Below are 12119 nucleotides of genomic sequence, written 5' to 3' on the forward strand. Positions count from 1 at the left end.
TAGCAGGTGAAAAGCAACAGTGAACTACAGGTGATATTTTATGTGAAAATGATTGCGCACATCTCTCTGGGCACAGTTTACTTTTTTATTTTCATAATAATGAAAGCGGCAGCAAAAACTGGGTCCATGTCTCATGAAATAAAGCAGTATGTCACAGAAATGGTTAAAACTCGTAACACAAAGACTGACTATGTGCACTATATAAAATTTTTGTTACTTGATTTTCCAGAGCTTGTAATAAATATTTTTAGCCAGCCCTCAGAAGACTCTGCTGCCTCACAAATATGAGAGTGAAAGAAAAAGGCAAAATAAACGCTCACATGCCCACGGCTTTAAAAATAAAAAAGGATGTGCCTATTAAGTTTACCAGCAGAGCTGCAGGTATGGTTTCGTTATGCGGGGTTTAACCTCCCAAAAGAACTAAGGCTATGAGACGTGCTGTAGTGGATGGTTCCGGAAATTTCCACCACCTGGGGTTTTTTAATGCGCACTGACATCGCACAGCACATGGGGCCTTGCTTTTTCACCCCCATCAAACAGGGAACGCCACAACTGGGATTCGATCTCGCATGTTTCTTTTTTTCTTTTTTTTTTCATGAAAGATAGAAATTCTTTAAACAAAGCTAGAAAGCCTGAATAATTGTTACTGTAATGCCACCAGAATAGCATAAGCAGTGTTTTGGTAAAACTGATGGTATAAAAATAATGCTTGGTCTGGTTCGTAGGGCTTAACATTCCAAAACAACTCAGGCTACGAGGGATGCCACAGTAGAGTACTGCGAAAATTTCGACCACCTGGGATTTTTTAATGTGCACTCCACTGACATCGCACAGTACAGGGGCACCATGCCTTCTGCCTCCATCGAAAGGCTGCCGCTGAGGCCAGGACTTGATCCCGCCTTCTTGGGCTAAGCAGTCGAGTGCCCTAATCACTCAGACGCAGCGGGGGAGCATGCAAATAATGTAGTAATACACGATTATGAAAGAATGAGAGCACTGTAGCGTCCAGTTAAGTATCACGCTACGAAAACATTTCATTGTATCAAGAATAGGCTACTACAGCGTAAGAAGAGAGTCCACAAATACTTTTGAGTACCAAGACAGTGCGCCATGAGACAATGTTGGAAGAGAATATGCGCACACCAGACAGCAAAGAAACAGCATGTTTGAGAACACATTGGACAGTTAGATTGGTTTCTTCACATTTTTAGCGTCTGAATGCTGTACTTACAATAAAAAGCAACGGACACCGAAAAACTAATGAAACCAAAAGTGAGCTGCTCTACATGTACCACATACTGATGAGCAAAGCTGTATACAATGAATGTGACATATATGCAAGCTGTAGGAAGCTCAAAATTTTGCGGTCTGTCAAAATAAGCAGCCTAGTGTGCCCAAAGTAGTACCAAGCTAGAAACATGTAACTAAAGTGATCACAATTTGCAAGTCAACGCAACCATCAGGTTAACTGATCTTACCACTGGCTTGTTCGAAAACAAACTGAAAATCTCAAATGTAAGGAGTAGCCATCATGGCATGCAGGGTAAACAAAAAAAAGCAATGTTTCACCTTTCTCGTCAGTCTTGTCACCTGTGCCATCAATGTGCTGGTTCTCAAGCGCGTTTGTCGCAGCTGAAATTTGAGCTGTACTTAGATCTTCTCCATTGGCCTCTTGAGGAGCTAAACGACAAGATCGAGAGATAAACGGGGTCAGAAAACAAAGTAGCGCGACAAGGGAATCAACCTTAGCGGCGACATATAATCGGAGACAAATCTACATATACAATAGCAGGTGCGAGTTCCGCAAAAATTCAACTCTGCCTGCACTTGAAGTCTCCCACTACGTCTTATTTTTAGCATTCGCGGGTAACCAAGCATACCAAGGCGGTCTCCAATGAGCACTTAGTGCGCCGGGTCAAGAGTTCAGAAAGTGGATGTACAGCTCATGACGATTGTTAACTTCATCACAAAGAGATTCAGGGGACTTTGATTAGAGATTTCGTTTCCGTGTGGCGAAGCGAAATGCGGCAGATCCAATCAGCAGCAGAAGCCATGTGGGTGGCGGGACTCCGGTCGACGGGGGGTTCCTAGACCTCACCTTTCTTTTTCTTCTTCTTCCGTTTCTTTTTCTTTTTGGCGGCGTCCTGAGGTCCGACGTCGTCTTCGGCGTCGTCCTCCTCGTCCCCATCCTCTATAATCTCCTCTTTTTCGTCCACATGTTTGCTTCCGTGATCTTGTACCACAGCCGCCATTCTTGATTACAGTGAGCCGGTTTACTGCTGCGTGGCGCCTCGCGCGCTGGTCATCGCATGAACGCGAGACATGCGCGAGATTCGTGAATTTCGCGCGCGGATTTTTCTAGCCCCTGCTTGCGAATAAAATTTTGCCAATGGTTTGGAAATCAACGGATTCCTAAAAGGTATCGCCGTAAATTCTCTGACTATAAAGACAGACCATATCGTAAGAAGAAACATAGTGGTAATTAATTATTGTAATTTGTATATTGTCTCATACGTTAAGTGATTTGTAGTAACAGTAACTAGATACGCTCAATAAGCAGCCAATTATGTTGTTGTTGTTGTTTTTTCAGAATTAACATATATAATGTACATTTAATCAGTTTCGGTTTTGAAGGTATGTGTTCTTACCAGGATCGAACCTGGGTCGAACGCGCTTCCTCGGGCTCGCCCTCGGGCTATCAGTACTCGAACGCTTTTTCTCATCGGGACCGGATAGGCCAGATTAAGAAAAATGGGGGCTTTGAGCTAATGTGCATGCAGGCCCCCTTACCCTCTTTTAGCTGTCCCTTCCCAGATGCGTACACTAATTTGAATTTAGTGCACGAATTCCCTTGGATCCCTAGTTATGCCGCCCCGGATTCTTATTATTATTTTTTTTTCAATACAGAACGTATTTATCTACAAAATAAATGCAATTCAGGTGGTGAATAGACCGAGTGCTATCCAAAGGATCTAACATTCGTGTTTGTACTTACAGGCTTGTGTAGGTACATATCCGACAGAATTCTTGATTGCGCATATAGGTACGCCAGTGTACCCTCAAGAGTAGACACTATGGATGTAGGAAAAGGGGGCGGAAATACTGAAAAAAGATCGGCGTTTGGAGACGAAATGGTGAAAGTTCTGGGGCGTATCATAGCGAGGAAATGGGTATTCTGTCCTGCAATAGGCTGGAAATATTGGCCAAAAAGGTGGAGAAAGGTAACACAGTAAGGTTAAAGGGGAGATTTTTAGTCATTTCTCATCAATTGTAGTCGTTACAAGTTGTCGTTTGGCATACTGGTCATTACAAGTCATTATACTACCTATCAATCTTCATTATAACCTCTATTAATCAATAATCATCACTACCAATCGTTTCTCCTTTAATCTGTCTTCATACGGCGGACATTTCCCGATGAAACGTCCGGCAGTCACTTTTAACAGACACACCATTAGCTATAGAAAGTCATTCGCCCTAAAACCACCTAAAAAGGGAGAACAACGCTCTGCTCACTTCGCATGGCTTTGAGCTCATGTCCCACAGCAGTAAGCGCATATACGATGGCCGACCGATGCAGGTGACGGCGGCGTTCTCCACGGCAGAAAGGCTGAACCGCGCTCGTAAGCGTTCACCCGCCGAAAGACGAGAGGAAATACGGGAGGCGCGCTCCCCCCGGACTGTGTTTAGGTGGCTCTGACTGTGCAGGACTGTAGAGAGGAGGGCCTCCGGCTAGAGCCACCTACACAATCTCCTTTGTCTAGGTAGCTCTGCCTTGGCTATGCCAGGAGGAAAGAAGGAAGGCCACGGTGGCGTCGCTGCGGGAGACTGGGAGATAGGCACCCTACTGGGAGGCAGTGAGGATGGCCGGTGTGCCCTCCTCTCATCATCCTCCCTAACAGCGCGTGCGTAACCTCGCGTGATAAATGCGCACGGCCGCTACAATGGGACATATTATTCATGTGCATGCCCACAATATATGCCTGCTCCTGCTAGACAGCATTCAACGTGTGTGGATGGTGCATCTACGTCTGCTCCTCGGCGACGTCGTCGGTCAACGCCTCCAAATCAGTCAACTAAGTCTGAAGCCGATGGCGGAGACGAAGGCTAGGTGTGCAGAGGTAGTGAGGGATAGGCGGTGTGAAAATGCCGAGATGCGGACGCTACAGGCAGAGGCAATGCGACAGAAGCGGGCCGGAGACGCGGATTATTGTAAAAACCGCTTCCTGCTGAACGCGCATTGGAAAGCATCAAGTTTTAAGAAACAGCGTCTGAGCTTAGCGGTGACGTCATTGCCTAGCAGGCAAAAAGAGAAAATTATAAAAAAAAATTATGAAGTTAAAACATTGTCTTTCTTTATCTCTCCCTCTACCTGTGTGTGTGTGTGTGTGTGTGTGTGCGTGTGTGTGTGTGTGCGTGCGTGTGTGTGTGTGTGCGTGTGTGTGTGTGTGTGTGTGTGCGTGCGCGCGCGCGCGCGCGTGTGTGTGTGTGTGTGTGTGTGTGTGTGTGTGTGTGTGTGTGTGTGTGTGTGTGTGTGTGTGTGTGTGTGTGTGTGTGTGTGTGTGTGTGTGTGTGTGTGTGTGTGTGTGTGTGTGTGTGTTTGAAATGCTATCGCGTCACACCCTTAACGGCGTAGCTAAAATATCCCCGTTTCCTCCACCCTCCTCACCCCTTCTCTCACGAGGCAAGTGAACAGAGAGTTTGATGGCAAACTGCAAAAAAAGTAATTATGGAGATTTAACTATTTTAAACATAGATGCAGAGCGAGAGCTCTGTTTGGCTTGGTTACGTATGTCAAAGTTTATGGTCATTTCTGGCTTCAGGGTGAAATTTTGCCACCTAAACTTTGACGACACCTGGCGTAACACAATTCTCGCTTTAAAACTCTTCCCCAATCCGTAAGCAAACGCATACTTTTTCATAAAAAGGCACTCAGTCGGTACGGGGAATTCATTTTTGCAGGACAGTGTCTCCCCAATTGATCGGGCTAAATAAATTTACTTTAGGCAGGTAGGCAGGCAGGACCCCACCGGTTTTATCGCTTCACATTTGTCGCCCGAAGTACTATACTATTTGTGGTTCCACATGTCTCAGAAGCAGGTTAGAATAAATAGATCCTTTTACCTTGCTCTAGGAGATTGGGTCCTGGGCTCCAGCCTCTTCATTCACTGGCTCTCGTAAAAGGCCCATTGACACTTGCGAGTCTCGAAGGGCGGGAAACCGGCTGTCGCATGCGACCGGGGAGCCGCTCAGCTCGACCAGAATACTTCGAATCTGGCTCGACCGATGTCACGCTTGCAAAAACGACCCGCAGATTGCTTTCCTGAATTGGTCTCGTTCGGAGCAACACTTGTCATCTTTAATTCATGACTGTTCACCAGAAATGGCAAGCCGCATGCAAAACTAACTTCTGTTCACTTCAGCTGAGCCGCCGATTGGATACCGCTTTGCGACCAGCAGTAAAATTGGAAAATTGAGCAGTGCTCGAACTTCCTTCGACTGTCACTTTTCGACTACCCAACTGAAAATTCGACAGCAGCCAAAAGTTGTCACAACGGCAGCATGTTACATGACCGACCGAGGCCCAAGCTCGGTCAACATGGTTGGGCCGAGGTCGTTTTTGGTTATTGGCCTTAAACAGGCCAACATAGTTCGCGTTGGCCATATGTAGGTCCGACGTCGACAAGCGGCATGGTCATTCTGGTATGGTTACCAATGTTGGGTCAAAATCGTAGGACAACCTTGTAGACAATGTCCGCTCGCAAAACACCCGACAATTTCAAATGGCACTCCGTAACATTGCCAACAAAACACGCCCGTTCTTTGCGAAAAAACGGTAACCTTCATAATACTTTGAAAAGATGAAACAAATCAGTAACATTTTCAGACAGCAGATAGCAAGGAGCAATGCTTGGCAGTGAATATAAGCATTTCTATGGCAAGATCCATCATATGCGAATCATGCAAAAGGCACTTCACTAATAGAAACCTTATCAGCAAGACACCACCACGCTGCGCACATATACACACACCAAGCAATAACTTTGAGCGAGCTTTATATCCTCAACCTGAGGTGCTCATTTTAGAGCGACCCTCACAAGTTGAGAGAAGCTATTTCAATCATGTTTAAGCTAGCGACGGCAAAAATAGAAAGTAAAAGAGGGCATGCTGATGTTGTTTACCCTTTTTATTTAAAATATCGTTCTGCCGCCTCTGTGTGAACATTGCACAAATGCATTTACTAAAAAAAAAAAAAACATATATCCTACTTGCCCAACTTCGTGGGCAGCCAACCACAGCCCTATACTTCGAGCCATGTTTAGCTGCCAACCACTGAGTGATGTCTAATTCCCTATCATTTGCCGATATGTGGCTGGCTCCAAGTATTTGGCCAACCTCACGGGCAGCCAACTCCAGCTCTACTTTGGGCCATGCTTCCAAGCGTTGGGGGCCAACTAATTAAATGCCATTTGCCGATACCTGGCTGAAAGTTTTTGGCCAACTATTCAGCAGCGTAATTGTCGGCCAACCATGGGCCCGCCTTCGGGCTTGCATTGGCTAGCCGAGAATACAGGTCGGGCTCTGCCCAGTCATTTATCGACGCTAGGCCATCGGCGAACATCAGTTGGGCAAGCGACCATTTTCAGCTGTCGCTTTCCTAGCAAAACGGTCGCACAGCCTCCGCAAGTCGCAAGTGCGAACAGGCCTCTACTCTATGTACAAGTCACCAGGTCGGAGACTGACACTACGCCATGACGACAAAGGGAGAGTGAAGAAAATTCTAAATTCTAAGGACGATTACGATACTCCCTAATGCGAAATTTGAGCGCCGATATTGCGACGATATATTCAGGCAAATAATTTGAAATGTGCTTGTATGCATGTATGTGCGGCTACAAAGCAATCTTTATTTTTCGCACAAACCAAACAAAAATAATTTTTCAATGCTTAAAGTGAAAGAAGAGCCACGAGCTTTGCTGTACTCGCTCGTGGTTCTTCCTTCTTTTCTGAGATATTCTCTTTGGTTCGTGACGCAACAGAACGAGCGGGCGCAGATAGATGCGCTTTGATATATTGCACTCCTTATTCTTTTTTCAAACAGGTCGCAAGTAATGCACCGTAGAGAGCGTGCTGCAGCGATTTCCACATATGGCTCTAAAAAATTACTCTCCATAGACTATTGACCTCATGGAGCATGCGCATCTCCCATCCCAGAAGGTAGGACATTGTCATAGTGCTATATTATTATGGGCTATGTTCTCTGGCTTGCTTGCCTGCATTTGTTTAATTTAAGAGACACTTCTGTCGACAACGAGTACAGTTGTAGACGCGGACCTTTCACTCAACGTTACATTGAAGCCACTGATCTTTCAGCCGGCTGCTGAAGCTGCTGGGCGAAAAAGCAACCAAAAGCCCGGCTGGTAGATGGGCGAGTTGGCGGTAGTTTCTAAAATTAGCATACGTCACATTTTTACGTTGTATTATGAAGCGACGGCTCTTCCTTTATTGCTGCAATTTTAACAAGAATACAAAACAGCATCTTGAAGTAATGGAAAAATTGTCCATTTGTCTAACCAAGCTGTCGGTCATTTCTTCGACCAGCATGGTACTCAGTCGGCTGTTACGGTTGCTCAGCGAGCGTTTCCGTAGACTGTACCAGACTGTACGAGGGAATCCCCATCAACTGAAATTACGGAGGGGCCCTATATTTCTGAGGGTGGGACATTGATAGTAAAGGACATTGAGAATAGGGAGATGAGAGTAGGTGAGAAGAGGTAGCGATTTTGGGAAACATTAGCGCTGAAAGAAAAACAAAATGGGTGTGAATTAACGGGCTACCTACAGAAAAAGCAAAGTACAGGGTGCATAGAGTCATTGCGGCGTACGTAGAGGGCATCACTGTACTGTGATGATAGACGTCATTAATTTCTCTTCAGTTACACAAAACCCAGGCAAGTGAGAAAGTTAAATTACTCCTCAAATAACGTACACAACAATGTTAATTACGTTGTGATTCTTGCTCTCGAATACGCTAATAGCTAATACAGAAGAATCTTTGAAATTCAGCGTTTTCTTGGCGATAGCTCAGTAGAAGGCTTGAACTAGCGAGGTGCTGCCATGAGCCTATACGGTGCAAAATGACACGTGCAAAATATATGCTTCTGTAATAAATCGAGACGCAGCTATGAAAATACTGCAGCTGACGACAGTGGAGTGATTGCGTGGCCCGGCCGACATTTTACTTGTGAAATCTATTACTACCCATTTTCACGGTAACGTGGGCACCCCTGAAGCTGAAACGCTCTTCTTGGAGGTCTTTTAAAAGTATACTGAAATGACTTACCCGTCAGTCTCAGAAGGATATATGGCTTCCTGCAGTTGGCGTACATCCACTCAGAGTACTCTAAATCAGCTAATTGCTCGAGTGATAAAAAAATTGAGAACGATCATGATATTCCCAATGCGATACTTCAACACAGCTCTTCAGCCTTTATTTTTATTTTTTTTTTTTCCAAAGCGAAATAGAGCGCTAGGGGCGAGTGTGGTAGCGGGGAGCCTGAGGCAGAGAGCGTCCGGGGCTTTTGTTGACTCACGCTATATATGCCCTGCGGGCTTTCTCGGATGTTCGAGCCCCGCCGGGGTAGTAAGACGCCCGACTACTGTGTCGGAGTACCCGGGTTCGAACCCGACCACGGCGGCTGCGTTTCGATGGAGGCGAAACGAAGACGCGTCCGTGTGCTGTGCGATGTCAGCGCACGTTAAAGATCCCCAGGGGGTCGAAATTACTCCGTATAGCCCTCCACTACGGCTCCTCTTTCTCTCTTTCCACCTTCACTCCCACCTTCCCCCCTTCCCTTACGGCGCGGCTGCGGTGTCCACAGAAAACAAGTGAGACAGTTACCGCGCCTTTCAGTTCCTATAAATAAATCAGTTTTTTTCTCGGATGTCCGATGAGCGAGCGGCACACGAAGAGCTCGTGGCTTTAAAATATTCTCTGGTTGGTGACTCTCTGGTGGCTCGCGACTTTCTTTCGCGAACAATGATAATATTCAAAGAAGAAAATCGAAGAATAGAAGTCTGTTATTAGGAGTCTTGCTCGCGTCATGCTTCGATCCGCCGGGGCGTTGCGTGGGCGGTGCATTGCGCTGCGAACCCGCCCCGGCGGTGGGAATCCAGATTGCATGAGCCCCTTGGCTGGGATAACGCCCGCTCCCCGAAACAAAAATCTCCCCACCCCTGTGGTGGGGGGGACCTTGCCCGGGGTTGCCGTAGGAGGATGATGGTTGTTGGTTGAGGTCTGTACCCTCACAGGAGGGCTGCACCCAGTGCACCCTCCCCTCCATCTGACAAGGCAAGGCATTAGATAGAATCATGCAAACCGTTTTCTTGGAGGAACCGGAGAAGGTTCCTGCTCTTATATTTGTCGGTCCGCTCCTTAAAAAAATCTGCTTCCCTTTCACGCTATTAGAAACACTTCCTGCAAATTGTCTTTAACTCCCTTCGTCTCAGCACAAACCGTCGCCCGAGCTTACGGCGACTAAGCTGAACCGCCGAACGGGTGTAAAGAGCTGCAGTTGCGCTCTAAATGCATTTGGCTGCAAAGACATCAACACGGTTCCAAAGTAGCAAGTAGCCTAAGCCCGCAAATCTGGAGACAGTAGAGAATAAAAAAAAAATATTTAGTACTGAGCAAAAGCGCCATGTCTCGTAGCAAGCGCGCTTTGACTGCTTTCAAGGCCATGACAATAGTGTGCATATAGGTGCGATATTAGGGCGGAAGCCTTCCAGGCTCATGGGACGAAATCCCGTGCGCGAGAGTTGTGAGCAAGATTTGTACGCGAGATCTGTGATATTAAGTGAGATTCTGAGAGATGCATTCTTGTCTAGCGCTCCTGCTATCTGCAATCCTACACTTGAACGCACGGCAAGGAACGCTACGCGGCAGGAGCGATGGTGTACGATCCAAACACTTGCCGGAAAAAAGTGTGACAGATAATGCGCCTTTCTTTTCCTGTAAACCAATATATTTATATGTAGCACTGCAACGAATGCCGATAAGAGGAAAACGACGACAGGCAAATGATAGGAGAGGAAGGGTAGGATTTTGCCATTCTCCTCTTGAGACGTCTAAGAGACGCTCAAATTTTTTTAGTATTTATTATGCCTTAGCGTTCACAGCGTTACTGAATTAATCGTAGCAAGTAAATTTTTATTTTCAACGGCAATAACCATTCAGTCGATTCGAAATCGTGAAATCCTATTTAGAGCGCAAGAAAAAAACCGTCAGTTATGAACAGCAGAATTGATTTATCTCTTATCTGATTAAACCTTCAAGCAAGTAGTAGCCTTTATGGGACCGAGTAACACACAATAAGTGATGTATTTCAATAAAATAAAGCGCGTAATATTATTACTTAAAGAATCGTTCATTCACGACTTGCTGCTCCAGGGTCTGCCTCTCACGGATGACGGAGTACGTGGGGCCATCGACGACTATTTCCATGGCGCGGTTCCTCGACGCGAAATTCGACGACATGCAGAATCCGTACGCCCCCACGGTGAGTATCGCGAGAACGTCTCCCTGCTCCGTCGCCGGAAGATAGCGGGCAAGGCCAAAGGTTTCCGCGGGACCACTTCCTGGGCCTACAATGTCGTAGAGCTCCGTCCTCTTGCCGGGCCCGTCGTGGAGGTTTCTGATGTCGTGGTAAGAGTTGCAGAGCATCGGCGTCATCATATCGCTCAGACCTGCATCCACAATGAGGTAGTTCTTGGAGGCTGTCCTTTTGACATACTCCACTCGCGTCACGAGCATAGCGGTGTCCGCCATTAGTAGACGTCCCGGCTCGCAGACGACGCGCAGTTCTCTCTTCTCTACGGGCTCGGTGATGTGGCGGATAAAGGCGACAGGACCGGGAGCATCGACACTAATTCGAAGCGGTACTCCGATTCCTCCGCCGATGTCGACGTGCTTGAGGATGATACCTTTGGCCTTCAATCTATCGACAAGGGCCACTATCTTGTCGGACGCCTCGACGAAAGGCTCGATGACCAGAATCTGGGAGCCGAGGTGGTACTTGACTCCAACGAGCTCCATGAAGGCGGAAAAGTGAACTCTCACGCAAGCGTCCTCGGCCTCCTGTAGCGGGAATCCATACTTGGAGTCCACGAGGGACGTGGCCAGGCGTGGATGCGTGTGCGCGTCCACCTCGGGGTTGACACGGATGCCCACTGGAACGACTTTGTTGCTCGCCCGAGCGATTTCTTCAATCCGATCCAGCTCCTGCCATGACTCAGCGTGGATGCAGTACACGTCGTTGGCGATGGCCTGCGAAATCGTTGCCCTCGTCTTGCCCGGTCCCGCGACCACTACTTTCTTCGGGTCGCCTCCGATCTTGAGCACTCGCCGTAGCTCCTCGACGTTGGAAACAACGAAACCTGTGCCCAACTGTTTGAATATGCTGACAATACCCAGCGAGTAGTTGGCTCGGAGAGGGTAGCATATCATGTGTTCAGAAGACTGAAGACCCTCTAAGACCGTGCGGACGTTTTCTTCGATCTTCCTCTTGGAGTAGACGTAGAAGGGAGTCTGGTACCGGTCTGTCAGCGCGGCAAGAGAAACGTGATCGACGTGTAACACGCCGTTTCTGTAGGACTCCATGTCGACCTTTACGAACAAAATATAACGCGTTGCTTCAAAGCTAGGGCTAAAGAAATTAGATGTCTGCGTAAAAGTACAGCTGCAGTCTTCCGTCACGCTGACACTATTCTCTTCAATGTGCTTCCTATAAGTCACATCACAAGTCACTTCCGTAGACCAAGAATGAAAGCGTGCGTTGACACCACTCACAGGCTGCTCGTCCGGGCTTTCAAGTAAGCAGTCCCTTCCCGGTCGACAGAGACGCCTACGAATAAATTCGTCTTGCTCGAATCGTTCGTTGCTCTCGGTCGCGAATAGGAATAACCTTACCACGCATTCGCAACTGAAGAACGTGCGCCACGTGCTCCGCGTGCAGCCATTTCTTTCTTTTTTTTTTTTCAAGCTGCCGCAGTTTGTTTTAATACGTTTGAGCATGCACAGACGCTAAGCTAATGACGCCAAGCCAAAAACCGACGGCTGG

At 47.2% G+C, this 12119-nt stretch overlaps 1 protein-coding gene across 1 annotated transcript in view; it reads right to left on the reverse strand.

Annotated features, from left to right (window-relative positions):
* und (methionyl aminopeptidase und) overlaps positions 1-2285 on the reverse strand; it is a 36493-nt gene extending 34208 nt beyond the window's left edge. Inside the window, exons 1-2 of the mRNA XM_084587007.1 lie at positions 2099-2285; positions 1570-1680 (exon numbers count right to left, since the gene is read on the reverse strand). Coding sequence (XP_084443133.1) covers positions 1570-1680; positions 2099-2252 — 265 coding nt within the window. The 5' untranslated portion in view covers positions 2253-2285. The remainder of the gene's footprint in view (positions 1-1569; positions 1681-2098) is intronic.
* Positions 2286-12119: the final 9834 nt, after the last annotated feature.

Source organism: Amblyomma maculatum, chromosome 1 (genome assembly GCF_055883805.1).
Source record: "Amblyomma maculatum isolate TAMU_Amacu chromosome 1, ASM5588380v1, whole genome shotgun sequence".
Classification (NCBI taxonomy): domain Eukaryota; kingdom Metazoa; phylum Arthropoda; class Arachnida; order Ixodida; family Ixodidae; genus Amblyomma; species Amblyomma maculatum.